We start from the raw sequence: 16,855 nt of genomic DNA on the forward strand, positions 1-16,855 counted from the left end.
TTTTTTGGTCACTTAAAAAGGGCACTAGAACTTTTTATTTCCGTTAGAATGAGCCCACTTGCACCATTCTAGGACCAATGGGTCGATACGATCACCCCTGGAAAAAAAAACAAACAAAACAAAACAAAAAAAACAAATAAACACGCATCCGTGATCTGCCTTCTGGCAAAAAATACAAAATTCTATATTTTTGTAGATAGGAGCTTGACTTCTACAGTATGGTTCTCTGATAAGCTGAATCTGATGGTGTGATTTTCGTTAAGATTCTATGAATTTTAGGGGGTGTTTCCCTCTATGTTCTAAAATAAGGCAAATTTTCTCAGGATCGTAACTTTTGATGGGTAAGACTAAACTTGATTAAACTTACATATTTAAAATCAGCATTAAAATGCGATTCTTTTGATGTTGCTATTGCTAACAAAATTCCGTTTTTTACAGTTTTGGTTACTATTGAGCCGGATCGCTCCTTACTACAGTTCGTTACCACGAACTGTTGGATTTCTGGTCGTTTTTTAAATAACGCCAGGATACCTGGCTCCACTTCCATGAAAAAATACCCCTCCCCATAGAAATATCCACCTGACAATTCGATTCTGGCAAAAATTTACCCCGGACAATTATCCTTAACATCTCCACGCGTAAAATTGAATCGGTAAAGAGAAAGCAAGACATATAACGAAAGTTCCTATAGGAATTCTGGCAAATTCGCCCAGTTTAAAATTTTCCCTTAAAAGTTCACCCCCTGGAAACTTCCCTCTTCATGAAAATTTTCTCCCATCAGAAAATTCGTCTTCCCCTTCCATCCGAAAATATATGCATACTTTCCACTAAAACATAAAACAATGGGTAAATTCATAGCCTAAAAACCTTTCCCTAAGGGCTTTAGGGGGTCATTTTATGTCCAAAGACATAGTTACTGGGCCTTTCAACTATGCTGAAAAAAACTATTTCAAAATTTTGATCGGTCGATTTTGGGAAAAAAAGTGGCATGGGGGGGGGTAGTTACCCTCCAATTTTTGAGTCATTTTAAAAAGGGAACTAGAACTAGAATGAACGATATCTGTCGTTCTAGGCCCACTCGGTCCATACGGTTACCCCTGGGAAATAAAACAAATAAACACGCATCCGTGATCTCTCTCTGGCAAAAATTACAAAATTCCACATTTTTTAGCTATGACCTTAAAACCTCTATAGTAGGGTTCTTTGATACAGTGAATCTGATGAGGTACTTTTCATTAAAATTCTATGACTTCTAGGGTGTCTTTCCCCCTTTTTTCGAAAATCAGATAAATTTTCTCAGGCTCGTAGCTTTTGATGGGTAAAACTGAACTTAAATTAAATATATTTATTTGGAATCAGCATGAGAAGCCAATTCTTTTGATATATCTATTAGTATCAAAGTTCAGTTTTTTAGAGTTTCGGTTAATAGGGAGCCAGGTCGTACCGTACTTACAGTTGGTTACCATGAACTGTTTGGTTATCCATCAAAATCCAAATAGAGATCATTAAAATATTGATTCTTTCTACGCTAACAAAAGTATTGTATTCATAAGACTTTACAGTTTCATGAAATGTAATTAAACAAATAGAAAAGGCTTTTTCAACTAAAGTAAGGAGCAATTTTAAAACTTGTAATAAATATAAATTACTCTGTATATACAATAATTACTTCCTCAAGTAAATAATTAATTACTTAAAGTAATTACTCTGTATGTACCGCCCCCTTCTCAAAAACCGTTTATTAAGCAAAAGTTATTTTGTGATTTGAAATAATCACAAAATTGTGATTAAAATATTGATTCTTTCTACGCTAACAAAAGTATTGTATTCATAAGACTTTACAGTTTCATGAAATGTAATTAAACAAATAGAAAAGGCTTTTTCAACTAAAGTAAGGAGCAATTTTAAAACTTGTAATAAATATAAATTACTCTGTATATACAATAATTACTTCCTCAAGTAAATAATTAATTACTTAAAGTAATTACTCTGTATGTACCGCCCCCTTCTCAAAAACCGTTTATTAAGCAAAAGTTATTTTGTGATTTGAAATATCTTTATTTTTCTTATTGTATTTTTTTTTTATTCTGGAAAAAAGCCATACTTCACAGTAAAGAGTAGGCCTAAGGAGCAGACAGCCCCCTTTATACAAAGAAGATTCTGTTCAAATAGGTTCCAAGTCTATTCTTTGCTTTCAGTTGACAAGCTCTTTTTTATTTAATTTCTTATTGTTTTCCAAATCATACCCAGTCCTAACCAAGATATAATTTGGGGTACAGGTCCCTTAAGTCCCTGGTTAATCGCTTTTAAAATCTGAAAATCAATAATTGTACCTTCATTAGTACCGTCCTACGTTTAAATTCGCTATTTCAATTTCGGTCAAAATTTGAATATACTTTAAAAAATTGGCGATGAATAGTAATTTTGGTGGACAAGTCCTTGTTAATATTTCTACTAAAGAATTTCGGTTGGATGAAAAGGAGTGTTATTGTTTGTATTGATGCAAATTCTGTGAGACTTTTGATCTTCTACATATACAGAAAAAGAACAAGAAAAATAGAAAAAGAAAATAGATTGTAAATAAAAAAAGAAAATATTACCATTTATAAATGCTGAAAACTAAGTTCCTAGCTGTATTTGCCACCCCGAAGAAATTTCCTGGCGGGGCTGATGCTGACCTGACTTGTTTTTTCCATCTATGTGCTTTTAGATATGGGAATATAACGTTTTCAAACAGTTCGTGGTTTACGAACTGTAGTAAGGAGCGATCCGGCTCAATAGTAACCAAAACTCTAAAAAATGGAATTTTGATACCAATAGCTACATCAAAAGAATCGCATGTTAATGCTGATTATAAATATATAAGTTTCATCAAGTTTAGTCTTACTCATCAAAAGTTACGAGCCTGAGAAAATTTGCGTTATTTTAGAAAATAGGGGAAACACCCCCTAAAAGTCATAGAATCTTAACAAAAAAAACACCATCAGATTCAGCGTATCAGAGAACCCTATTGTAGAAGTTTCAAGCTCTTATCTACAAAAATGTAGAATTTGGAATTTTTTTTCCAGATTTATTTGTTTGTTTGTTGTTTTTTTTGTTTTTGTTTTTTTTCCCAGGGGTAATCGTATAGACCCAGTTGTCCTAGAATGTTGCAAGAGGGCTTATTTTAACGGAAATGGAAAGTTCTAGTGCCCTTTTTAAGTGACCAAAAATTGGAGGGCACCTAGGCCCCCTCCCACGCTAATTATTTTCCCGAAGTCGACGGATCAAAATTCTGAGATAGCCATTTTATTCAGCGTAGTCGAAAAACCTTATAACTATGTCTTTGGGGACGACTTACTCCCCCACAGTCCCCGTGGGAGGGGCTAAAAGTTACAAACTTTGACCAGTGCTTACATATAGTAATGGTTATTGGGAAGTGTACGGGCGTTTTCAGGAGGATTTTGTGGTTGGGGGAGGGGTTGAGAAGAGGGGGATATGCTGGGTGAACTTTCCATCGAGAAATATGTCATGGGGGAAAACAAATTCCATGAAGGGAGCGCAGGATTTACTAGCATTATTTAAAAAAAAACAATGAAAAAATAAATATGAACAAGTTTTTTCAGCTGGAAGTAAGGAGTAGCATTAAAACTTAAAACGAACAGAAAGTACTACCCATATGAGGGGCTCACCTCCTCCTAATACCTCGCTCTTTACGCTAAAGTTTTTTAAGCAATTTCAACTATTTATTCTACGCCTTTTGTCATTCTTAATGAATTGGGACAAAATTTAAGCTTTAGTGTAAAGAGCGAGATACTGACAAGGGGGCGAACACCCTCATATATGTAATAAAAAACATGAGAATACAAAAGTTCTTTACGTAAGCTAATTTATAAGTTACGCATATCTTTTACTAATAAAAAGATTCGTAAAAAATTAAAAGTTCTAGTTGCCTTTTTAATTAACCAAAAAATCGGAGGGCAACTAGGAATCCTGCCCTGCTCTTTTTTACTCAAAATCATTCGATCAAAATTACGAGAAAGCCATTTAGCCAAAAAAAAAAAAATATGCAAATTTCGTTTTATTTATTCCTCTGCGGAGAGCCAAAATCAAAACATGCATTGATTCAAAAACGTTCAGAAATTAAATTAAAAAAAAACAAGTTTTTTTGACTGAAAGTAAGGAGCGACATTAAAACTTAAAACGAAAAGAAATTACTTCGTATATGAAAGGGCAAAAGAGAGAATAATGAGGACTTTTTTCCCCGCCCTATATCTAAGGGCCGTCTTCAGCAAAGAAAAAATAAAAAAACCATAAAACACTTACAATAAAAGTTCTCAGTTGAAAATCCATTTTTTTTTTAAATAGGCTTGGCATCATTACTTCTTAACGAAAAGTTCAGCCAAGACTGTCTGATAAAAGCTAACATTTTACAAGATAAAAAGATTCATTCATTTCACTAACTGTATTTATTAAAAATTGGAATGATTTCTTATTGCGCTATTTGCCTTCTCTGCAGCTAATCTGATAGTCTTGGGAAAAAAGTCCTCATTACTCTCTCTTTTGTTGTTGTATCATGGAAAGGCAGTGTGGTCTTCGTCATTATTTACATTATTTATATGAAAGGGGCTGCTTCCTCATCAACGCTCGCTCTTTACGTTAAAGTTTTTTACTGTTTTAAAAAGAAGAGATGAAAGAAAGAGTCAAACTTTAGCGTAAAGAGCGGGGCGTTGATTAGGAAGCAGCCCCTTTCATATACGAAGTAATTTTGTTCGTTTTAAGTTTTAATGTCGCTCCTTACTTTCAGTTAAAAAAACTTATTTTTTTACTTAATTTTAGCTTTATAGAGAAACGTTTTAATTTATTCTTACTCCCCCTACCTCTTTCAACATTTATCTGAAGCCTCATGAAGAGTAAGCAGCTTGTCCATTAAAATGTACTTTTGTAGGAATCTACCCTACCCCAACCTATGCAATGACTCACCCCCCCTTTCATTATAGCTTATACGCAATTGCAGATCACCAAACGTAGACTAATTTCATTACAAATAAAGCGAATGAACTTGGTTGAATCCAGTACTGCCACCGTTTGGCATTAGCTCTTTTGCAACTTGGAAGCCTAAAATGTAGTTATTGATACTTTTAAATCAATTAGCTTCTCAGGATTTTAAATTCGGCTCTTTTAAATACAAATTCGGCTCTTCGGATTAAAGTCGTAGGTTGGTGCCCTAAACCACCTAAACTGTCACTCAACCACCACTGTCATTTTGGCGTCTGCCCCCCTCCCCCATGGAAAATTTTCTGCCGGCACCCTTGATTAATACATTAAAACTGTAGTAAGTAGCGACCCGGCTCAATAGTAAACAAAAGTCTAAAAAACGAAATTTTGATACTAATAGATACATCAAAAGAATCAAATTTTCATGTTGATTTTAAATATATAAGTTTCATCAAATTTAGTCCTACCCATCAAAAGATACAAGCCTGAGAAAGCTTGCCTTATTTTGGAAAATAGGGAAAAACACCCCCTAAAAGTCATAGATTCTTAACGAAAATAGCACCATCGCATTCGGTATAATTATTATTCAAAATAGACAAGAAAATAAGGATCAAACATATCATGATGAGAGTAAAAAGTTAAAGAAGCATGTAGGCTTATAACTGGTTTAAGGGTCCTTGGAGCTAACTATAATTGATTTAAAAAAAATAGTCAAAATAAAAATACAGAACGCTGGGTGAAAACTAAATAGAATATATTTATTAGTCCTATTAAACTACGCTTGGTGCGAGAGATTTTGTTTCTCTATAGGGAAACATCTAAAAATCTTGAAGTCCAAAACATTTGAAACCAATATAGTAAAATTGTATTTAATTTAAAATTATATTGGTTAGAATTGTAAGCCAATCTATTATTAAAGTTACACCTGTCCTTTCACTTTTTACGAATAGTATGACTAATATATCACCCATTTTCATTTGTCAGGATATCAAACAGTTCGTGGTAACGAACTGTAGTAAGGAGCGACCCGGCTCAATAGTAACCAAAACTCTAAAAAATGGAGTTTTGATGCCAATAGTTACATCAAAAGAATTGCATTTTAATGCTGATTTTAAATATGTAAGTTTCATCAAGATTAGTCTTACCCGACACAAGTTACGAGCCTGAGAAAATTTGCGTTATTTTAGAAAATAGGGAGAAACACCCCTTATTCACCCTAAAACGAAAATCACACCATCAGATTCAGCGTATCAGAGAACCTTACTGTAGAAGCTTCAAGCCCCTATCTACAAAAATGTGGACTTCCGTATTTTTTTCCACAAGACAAATCACGGGTGCGTGTTTATTTGTTTGTTTTTTTTTTCTTTTCCCCAGGGGTCATCGTATCAACCAAGTGCTCCTAGAATGTCGCAAGAGGGCTAATTATAACGGAAATGAAAAGTTCTAGTGCCCTTTTTAAGTGACCAAAACAATTGGAGGGCATCTAGGCCCCCTCCAACGCTAACTTTTTTCCCAAAGTCAACGGATCAAAATTTTGAGATAGCCGTTTTGTTCCGCATAGTCAAAACCATAATAACTATGTCTTTGGGGATAACTTACTCCCCTACGATCCCTGGGGGAGGGGCTACAAGTTACAAACTTTGACCAGTGTTTACAGTAATGGTTATTGGAAAGTGTACGGACGTTTTCAGGGGGATTTTTTTTGTTTGGGGGTGGGGCTGAGGGGAGGGGGCTATGTTGGAGGATCTTTCATTGGAGGAATCCGTCATGGGGGAAGAAAAATTCAATGAAAAGGGCGCAGGATTTTCTAGCATCACTATAAAAAACAATGAAAAATAAACATGAAAACGTTTTTTCAATTGGAAGGAAGGAGTAGCATTGAAACTTAAAACAAACAGAGATTATTACGCATATGAGGGGTTCTAAAAATACTTTAGCATAAAGATCTAGGTATTTAGAAGGAGATAAATACCTCGCTCTTTATGCTAAAGTATTTTTAGTAATTTCAACTATTTATTCTACGGCCTTTCTAAATCAGGGGTCACTCTTAAAGAATTGGGACAAAACTTACGATTTAGTGTAAAGAGCGAGGTATTAACGAGGGTACAAACCCCCTCGTATACATAATAAAAATATAAGAATATAAAAGTTTGTTACGTAAGTTAATTCTTAAGTTACGTATATTTTTTTACTAATAAAAACGTTCGTTAAAAATTAAAAGTTCTAGTTGCCTTTTTAAGTAACCGAAAAATTGGAAGGCAACTAGGCCTCCTTCCCCACCCCTTATTTCTCAAAATCGTCTGATCAAAACTAAGAGAAAGCCATTTATCCAAAAAAAGAATTAATATACAAATTTCATTTTAATAATTTATGTGCGGAGAGCCAAAATCAAACATGCATTAATTCAAAAACGTTCAGAAATTAAATAAAAAGACTAGTTTTTTTTATTTGTAGGTTATTTTATTTATAGGAGCGACATTACGCCCCAATCTTTACGCTAAAGTTTTTTACTGTTTTAAAATGTAGAGTGAAGAGAAAGAGTCAAACTTTAGCGTAAAAAGCGGGGCGTTGAGGAGGAAAAGCCCCTTTCATATACGGAGTCATTTTTGTTCGTTTTAAGTTTTAATGTCGCTCCTTACTTTCATTTAAAAAAACTTGTTTTTTTTTGTTTAATAGAATATAAGGCTTTATGCTAGGAACATGAAACTCGAAAACAGTATTGCATAAGAGTGAAATACATTTTACATAATGTTTTAAATTGGCTAATATCTGGAATGGATGGGAAATGTCTTAATTTTGGAAAACGCTAAATGAAAGTAAATGCTAATATCTTCAGAATATCTCCAGTAATCTGTCAAAAATAGTTAGTGATGTTATAAATTAGCTAATTTTCAAAAATTAGACTAAGATGTCTTTATTCTCGTATGTAAGTCATCTTTTGAGATGATTTATTTTTCCACCTTTGCTCTAAATTGAAGTTCTTGTAAATATTCTATCTGTCAACAAACATTGTATAATCATGAACTGGAACCCATCCATTGATAAAGAAAAATGGAAATTGGGCCGCAGTGGGTTAGAGACATTTTTATCATTCAGAGATAAGGAAAAGTACCCAGAAAAGAAATAAATCCTTCAAGGATAGGACAGTTTTTCACCATTAAGGTTTCATTTTTCCTACCCTTTTAATGTGTCTTAATGCATTTTTTAGAATGTTTTTGAGAGATGGGAAGTAAAACCTATGTTTAATACCATATTTTAACAAAACTCATGTCAACTTCTTTATTTTTTTTCCACCTTTTTGAGACAAAGATCATTTTGTAAGGTTTATAATACATATTAAAAAAAAAAAAAAATGAAACAAAGTTCTGCCGATGGATCCACTAATGGCGCATCTTTTTTTTATTTATGTGTTATGTGTTGTTATGTTTAGGAAGGATCAGGACAAAGAAGATAAAAAACTGAATGAACAGATTGGTGCTTTAAAAATGGCCCGTTCTTATATATTATAGCGACCCCACTCAAGAATTTTGATCTGATCTGTATGCGTAAAACCAGTCTTTTGTCTGCATTTGGGGCAATTAGCTTAGACAGAGTGAGATAAACTACTATATAGGTACGTTTTAATTAAATATTTAATATATAGAGTTGGTATTTTGGTAAGGTTAAGCATTTGATATAACACGTTCTGGGCAGCCTGTTTTCCATAATTCTTTGTTGTAGTTTTCATAATTCAGTTACTAAAGTGTTATATTTTCATCATATTTAGGTATATTTCTTTAGGATTAATCTATCTTTATTTCTTGAGTGGAGTCTTTGACCACCTTAAGTTTTTGGTCAAATCAGCTTCATGTGCTCTTTGGATCAAAAGCTAGCCGTCACTCCAAACATGTTTTCATTTTTACAACAAAAAATGCCAAGGAGCCTCTCCCCTTCTCTATCAGGATGTTAGATACGCTCTATCTTATATATAGATTTAGATCCTAGATCGAAACAGCATTGACTGATATTAAATGTTTGGGATCTCGAATTTTAATAGAAAATATTTGTTTAAATTAATTTTCTTTTTAGGTTTAAAAAAAATAAAAGGTAATGAAACACTACCAACATGGAGTATGCCTAACGAAGTGCTGAATGATGAACCAAAGAAAAAGAAAACAAGCAAAAAGAAGAAACCCGGAAGAAAAACAAGGTCATTTATGCCATATCCTGTTGTCCCACCAGGTATGCTTGACCAAACCTTGAATTACAGTGTTAATAAACTTCCCCTATTCTTTTTACTTTTTCTTTTTACTATACTCTTTTACTTCCCTTTTAGATGTCCAGTCCCTAACTCCTTTCTGGATTCTATACCCTTGTCTTTCCCTCAAGTTCAAGCCGCTACTTCTTTAGAACATCATCAGCTCAGGTCTAGTACCATAGGGATTAGAAAAGGAACCTTTTTACAGCCATTATGGAATCCATTTCAATTGTCTATCTCCAATTAAAACCGGGTTGAGCAAAATAACCCGCATCGATTTAAAACATCGGGAGTCTGGTATGGTCGGTGTTTTAATAAAAGCTTCAAAAGTTAACAATTTCTTTACTCAGATTTGTACTACTTCCACAACCATCAATGACGAACATCATAAAAAATTGAAAATCAATGACAAATCATTGAATGACATCATTGAAAATTGTAGTATGGACGGACTGTAGAGACATCAAAAATGAGAGTTTTCTATGCAATCAGACGGTTCCATAATAATTAGGCCTCATATCCAGGAGAAGTCCCCATTAAATTACTGAGTGAGTGCTCACCCGTCCTAGCCAATCACATCAGTAATGAACCAGCCTCTGTCAGAATATTTCCAAAGATGTGGAAAGTTACATATGTCTGTGTCCATTTTTTTTTGTATTTCGCATAATCTCATTAGAGGTAAACTTAAGCCAGATTAAGATATATTTTGAGAGCTTTTAATAAAAATGCCTGTTGGTTGTTTATGGAGAGGCAGGCGTTTTCCCAGTCCGAAGCTCAAAAAGCAATATGCATCATCGTTGCAGTGTCAGACGTAACCTAGTATAGCATTGTATATCACCTTATTCCAATAGAAAAAACATAATCTTACATCCTCTGGGTTAACTATTTCTGAAAAGCCGTAGCCTAATGTAAAAGAGAAGAAAAATAAACGAAAGAAAAACACAAAAACCCACAACATAAGTGTCGGGGATTTGGTAGGTGAGACAGAAACGCTAACGATAACAGATATCACAGAGACAATAATAGTATAGATACATTTTACAGAAAGCACTAAAATAATGGGCCATTGCAGTTAACACTGTATAGTCAGGGAGCCACTCAACGAAAATGTGTCGGGTAGGTGATCAGTGAGCAGCAGAAGGTTTGACAACGGAGTATGGAGTAATCGATAGTGCTGATCACGAAAATGGGCTTTATATACTTGGCCGGGGGGGTGCTTCACCCCGAAAATTGAAAATCTCACTTTTTTGCTATTAAATCATGTTTCGGAAAAATTTCCACAATGATGGAAAAATCTTTTCTAACTAATGCCAGGAGTGACGAGTACAGTAGGGACCATCGCGAATGACCTTGAAACTTACAATTTGAATTTTTTTATTCGCGTTGGAAAAGATTTCACGCCTAGATTTAGCTGGTAGCGGATAGTTTTATTATCCAAGATAGGAAGAGTGCCACTATACTCAACAATGACCTTGATTATAACTCTCTTTTGATTCCTAATCATAATTATTAGTAAACTTGACAAGAAGATTATTTAATAAACTTGAATAAACAAAAAAAAAGACTACTATACTAACACCTACAACGGATTTCGTGAACGGCACTTGTTACTACAAAAGTTAAATAGTAGCTTAGCATATCAAATTATCCATTAAGCATATCAAACTCGTCCATAAAACACTTCCCACCACAGCCACAAAGTAAATCGTAAGATCTATATCCAGCACATAAAAATATTTTTGTGCAGCACTTGCACGAGCAGTACTGGGGGACCACACCCTCTGGATGTACACGCGTTTAGTATAACACTCAAAAGCAGTGTCAGATGGTGGCAAATGGTTAAGCTCCCACTTTCGATGGTATTAATGCACTCTTATTTCATTAAGAAAGGTAAAGTGGTCTGGGTCTTTACAGTATGAGGCAATAGTAACCTTTTTGCAAATTACACTGAATTTTTCTAGAGCCGCAGGGTCAAGCTTTGACTTCTGTATCTCTGGCACAAGCAAAGTAATTGGTTTTTCCAATCTCCATTTCTCGATCGATGCTACTTTTGCTTTCTTTGAAATCCTTTGTAGTGTCTACTAATTGAGCCTTGGGTTTAGCCATCAGATAAAAGAAGTTTTTTCTTTTTTCCATGTCATATTTATCATTAAGTTAACTAGGACCTGAATTTTCACTTTCTGATAGCCCTGAAGACCTCCTGGGCTGGGTTTCTCACCTTCTCCATCATCATTCCCCACATCAATAAACGAATAATCACCGAGTTCGTCATCACTCGATGTCACAGATTTCGATGTTACAGCTACGTCAGAATCTATCACAGTGGAATCTGAGCTGTCACTACAAGCCTCATCTGAATCTATTAGAACAGCACTTGACTCAATTTCATTCTTCAAACCAAGCAAACGACATTGCCTCTCCCCTCTCCATATGTGAACACTACCATCAACATTTCCGATTACTTACCCGTATCCTGTTCTTTCGATACAACTATACCGCCAAGCATAGGTCTCAGCAAAGTCAGGAAGTGGCGTAAGAAATCCGACTGGAAGAAGATCAATATAGACATATACCAGTCTGTTTGTGATGAAATTCTGGTAAGAATCAAGGTACCCTACCACCTTCTACAAACGAATCCCAGTCTAGAAACCACTGAGAAACAGGTTAATTTAAATGTATACTGCATGGAAATAATCCATACTTTGAGAGTGGCTGAAAGTGCTGCGGTACCACAACGCAGGATCCGCATGTTCCACTGAAGTTTACATGGTACTGAAGTTCCACGCTGGAAAGAATATCCACTCCTAGCTCTGCTTTGTCATGCTTCTAAGTTTTGGCACAAAATGTGGATGGATATAGGAAAACCCCGGTCAGGTGCTGTGAATATGGTGCGGATTTACCTGAAAAGAAAGTTTGCCAAATGTCTGCAGAAGCACAATACTACCATTCTGGACGAAAATAGTAACACTTTGAAAAGTGACCCAAATGCCGCGTAGAATTTCCTTAAAAGGAAAAAAAGAAGTGATTGCGACGGTCCCAGCCTCTGGCCCACAAAAGAACAGTGGAATAGTTATTACAAAATAGAATTTGCAGTACCAGACGCTCAGTTTGTGTCGAAATATGAAGATAACCTTGATCTCTTGTTAAGTGAAGCATTGCATTCACTTGGGTTTGTGGTAACTGTTTCTGATGTTCGGGCGGCGATATTTAAAGCAAAGAAGTTCTCGCGAGGCATTGACCAAGTTTGTGGCATGCATTTAGCTTATGGCAGCCAAAGGATCCTTGAGCATCTCACTCTGTCATAGCAGATGATCTTCACTTGCGATTTAGTACCAGATTCCTTTTGTGTTGGGGTTGTCGCTCAAATATTAAAAAAGGAAAAGACCCTGCTCAATGCGGCTCTCACCACCCCATAACAGTTGTCCCAGTTTTTTGCAAAATTTTTGAGCTTCTTTTTATTGATGAATTATGTAGAGTTTGTGAAAGCCCTGATAATCAGTTTGGTTTTAACCAATCTGTTAGTAGGGAACATGTTCACCATATCATTTGTAATGTACATTTAGAGTGTGATCAGACAGGGGAAAGGGTTATAGGATAGCAGCTAGTCATGATGTACGCCGAGCGTTCGATTCTGGCGTCCATGCTCAGATACTGTCTTGTAAGCTCAAACGTGGCCTTGACAGATCAATCGTCCTACCACTCAAAAATTTATATAATAAACTGAAGGTTAGAATTAAAGTCCCGACGATTGATGGTCCGCAGATTTCGGCTGTAGTAGTTCTTGTAGAAAAGGTATACGGCAAGGGGCAGTTTCTTCCCCTTCCCTTTATAATAATAGTGTTGTAGAATCACAAAAAAATGTTTAGATGAGTCTTGTGTTTAGAGGTAGGGATATATCACTGTTAAATTATGCCGATGATATACTGAATCTAAGTCGTTCTTTTGGCATGATAGAAAAGAACTTTGATGTTCTAAGCAACGCTTATTCCGAAATAAACCTCTCTTTTAACGAAAGTAAGAGCGAAATTGCTGTTTTCAACCGTCAAAGCTCAGATGACGTTCCTGATATCCGATTTGGAAATAGTGTCGTGAGACCGGCGCCTAGTTTAGTTTACCTCGGGCTCCCAATCAGTTGTGATGTGAAATCTACAAGATCACTGCTAGTTGAAAGTTTGACCAGCAAGATCCGCAAATCTTATGGTCTACTCATATCTGCCAAGACAAATTATAATAGACATATCAGAACAAGGTTTTTCAATGCGCTGGTGCAGCCACACGTTATTGGTCTTTCCCTGTTTTGGGATCTATTAACCGATCGGAATAAACGTACCATCCGATCACGCTTTTATCGTTTTTGTAAGTTCTTGTTAGGCCTACCACCCTGGACTAAAAACTCTTCGATTAGTGTAAGATATGGCATTGTTGATCCATACTTGGCCGTCCAAAATCGGCTTTCTCGCTATGTCCGATCTCTCTGCGAGAATAACTCCCTGTGTGGGGCGATGGTGCCATAATCTTCTTCTTGTTATAAGTTATCTTTCTAGTTTAGTTATATTTTCTCTTGCTATTTATGTATTATGTGGGATAAGTGTTTAGTTTTTTTTGTCGTTTTGTTAATTTCGTTTGCTTTTCGTCTTTCGTTTCCATAGGGTTATCTTTGTGGGTTAATAATAAATGATGAACTTGATGAATGCGAAATATGAGCAGCGGTCTATACTGTGTTTGTAAATATTTCTAATTATCAATGCAGCTTTACTTCGTCTGTTCTACTGATCTGTTAGTCTATTTTATTATACTGTTTTTCTTTGTTATATTAGCTTTGTTGTGCTTGCCATTGTTGAGTTACGTGTACTTTTGTTTTTGCTTTGTTTATTAATTTTTTCTCTGTACTCCACTGTTTATACTTTTGTATGTTTGTGGGTAATAAATATTATTATTATTATTATTTAAAACTACAGAAAACGGTTGTATTTTTTTTAGATCCCCCCAGAAATAAGAAAGACTGAATTTTCTTTAATGCTTTGTTTGCCAAGATGAAAAGCAAGAAAATCTGTCAATCATCAAAAGCTCTAAGAAGCTACTGGAGACATTGGAAACATCTGCTGATTCGAAGTTCAGAAAGTTACTGACTGATGCATCAAAAGACAGTTTTTTGTCTAAAAGCCCAAAATGGCGTTCCAGCTTGTGTACACCACCAGCTTATGTATACCATCAGGAAAGGAACTTCTGCTCCAAAGGGGTGTTCCAGCACTGAGAATGTGAGCACTATCAGAAAAAAACGCGATTGAACACTGCAGCCGTTTCCTTCTCATACAAAACTTGTTGTTTGTTTTCCTGCTCCTAAACAGGAAGCAGTAAAAAAAACTCTCTAAAGTTATTTAATATTGAAACTTTTTCTCACAGTGAAGCTATTGTCCTGAAAGCTAATCTTCTCTGGCTCACACTGCCAGCAGTATTCAGCAGAGTCAGTGGGACTGACCTAATACCAGCTGAAACAAAGTACCACAAAAAGTGCATTGACAAATTTATGGCTACAAAACCAAACTGTGATGTTGAGCATGATGTGAACAAAACAATATTTGCCGAGTTCTTAGAAGGGGTTGAGTCTAGGCTTAAAGAAGGATGTATTTACCACATTTCCGATTTCAAAGAAAAGCTAAGAAAGCTTGATTGACAATGGGCTTGTTTGACAGAAGCATAGACTGCTTTGGCTTAAAAGAAGTTTTAACAGACATTTCGGGAGCCAGCTAATCATGTTTGTGGATCTTAGAAAAGGGACGTTTTACCGTCTGAAAGAAACAGTTTTGGCTGGCAATATGGCGGCACAAGTTTTGACGATGACTGAAGAATTTGAATATAATGCTGTTCTAATAGATTCAGATGACGCTGGTAGTGACAGCTCAGATTCGATTGTGATAGATTCTGACGTCGCTGTAACATCGAAATCTGTGACATCGAGTGATGACGAACTCGGTGATTGTTCGTTTATTGATGTGGGGAATGATGATGGAGAAGGTGAGAAAGAAACCCGACCCAGGAGGTCTTTAGGGCTATCAGAAAGTGAAAATTCAGGTCCTATTTGACTTAATGATAAATACGAAATGGAAAAAAGAAAAAACTTCTTTTATCTGCTGGCTAAAGCCAAGGCTCAATTAGTGGACACTACAAAGGATTTCAAAGAAAGCAAAAGTAGCATCGATCGAGAAATGGGGATTGGAGAAACCAATTACTTTGCTTGTGCCAGAGATACAGAAGTCAAAGCTTGATCCTGCGGCTCTAGAAAAATTCAGTGTGATTTGCAAAAAGGTCGTTGTTGCCTCATACTGAAAAGACCCAGGCCACTTTACCTCTCTTAATGAAATAAGAGTGCATTAATACCCTCGAAAGCGGGAGCTTAAGTATTTGCCACCATCTGACGCTGCTTTTGAGTGTCATGCTAAGCGCGTGTACCTGCAGTTGGACATTTTTTTTGCAAGCAAATCGAGCAAAGCCACAATTTCTGGATCCCCTGCAATTTGGGTGGATGTTTTAAGACGGTGGGATTAGGCCAGTTGTGTCTACCCTTCAGGCATTTCCAGAGGGTGTGGTCCCCCAGTACTGCTCGTGTAAGTGCTGCACAAAAGAATGTTCATGTGCTGGAAATAGACCTTGCGATTTACTTTGTGGCTGTGGTGGGAAGTGTTTAATGGACGAGTTTGATATGCTTGATGGATAATTTCATATGCTGAGCTACTTTTTAACTTTTGTAGTAACAAGTGCCTTTCAGGAAATCCGTAGCAGGTGTTAGTATAGTAGTCTTTTTTTTGTTTATTCAAGTTTATTAAATAATATTCTTGTCAAGTTTACTAATAATTATGATTAGGAATCAAAAGAGAGTTATAATCAAGGCCATTGTTGAGTATAGTGGCACTCTTCCTATCTGGGATAATAAAACTATCCGCTACCAGCTGAATATAGGCGTGAAATCTTTTCCAGTGTGAATAAAAAAAAAAAAATCAAATTGTAAGTTTCAAGGTCATTCGCGATGGTCTCTACTGTACTCGTCACTCCTGGCATTAGTTACAAAAGATTTTTCGATCATTGTGGAAATTTTACCGAACATGATTTAATCGCAAAACAGTGAAATTATCAATTTTCGGGGTCAAGCACCCCCCGGCCAAGTATATAAATCCCATTTTCGTGATCAGCACTATCGATTACTCCATATTCCGTTGTCATACCTTCTGTGGCTCACTGATCACCTACCCGACACATTTTCGTTGAGTGGCTCCCTGACTATACAGTGTTAACTGCAATCAATCAATCAATCAATTTATTGATACTAAAAGAAAAAACTGTCACAAAAGTAAAGTGGTTACTAGGCCCAAGACACTTTGCTTGTAATGGACCACAGAGAACAAGAATAAAACACTTATTATAAAATATATACAAAAAAAAAAAAAAAACAACACTGGAACAAGACAAGGATATTGAATACATAGGATATTTAACAGATAGAAGATTTAGAAGCAGATTTAACATATAGCTGCAAATGATTTTAAAAGAAGAGAAGAAACATACAAATTAGGAAAAGATTAATAAAGAGAGAGAAAAATTATTGAATTCGAAAGACCCGACGAAATAATGCCTTTGCAGAAAGAA

General features: G+C 35.6%; 1 protein-coding gene across 3 annotated transcripts in view; it reads left to right on the forward strand.

Annotated features, from left to right (window-relative positions):
• The window catches only part of LOC136030788 (protein Wnt-4-like), a 176,188-nt gene that overhangs the window by 55,702 nt on the left and 103,631 nt on the right, over positions 1–16,855 (forward strand). For all 3 annotated transcript variants that reach the window (XM_065709837.1, XM_065709841.1, XM_065709847.1), the window contains one exon: positions 9,046–9,198. In XM_065709837.1, coding sequence (XP_065565909.1) covers positions 9,046–9,198 — 153 coding nt within the window. The remainder of the gene's footprint in view (positions 1–9,045; positions 9,199–16,855) is intronic.

The sequence above is a fragment of the Artemia franciscana genome, chromosome 1 (assembly GCF_032884065.1).
Source record: "Artemia franciscana chromosome 1, ASM3288406v1, whole genome shotgun sequence".
NCBI classification, from domain to species: domain Eukaryota; kingdom Metazoa; phylum Arthropoda; class Branchiopoda; order Anostraca; family Artemiidae; genus Artemia; species Artemia franciscana.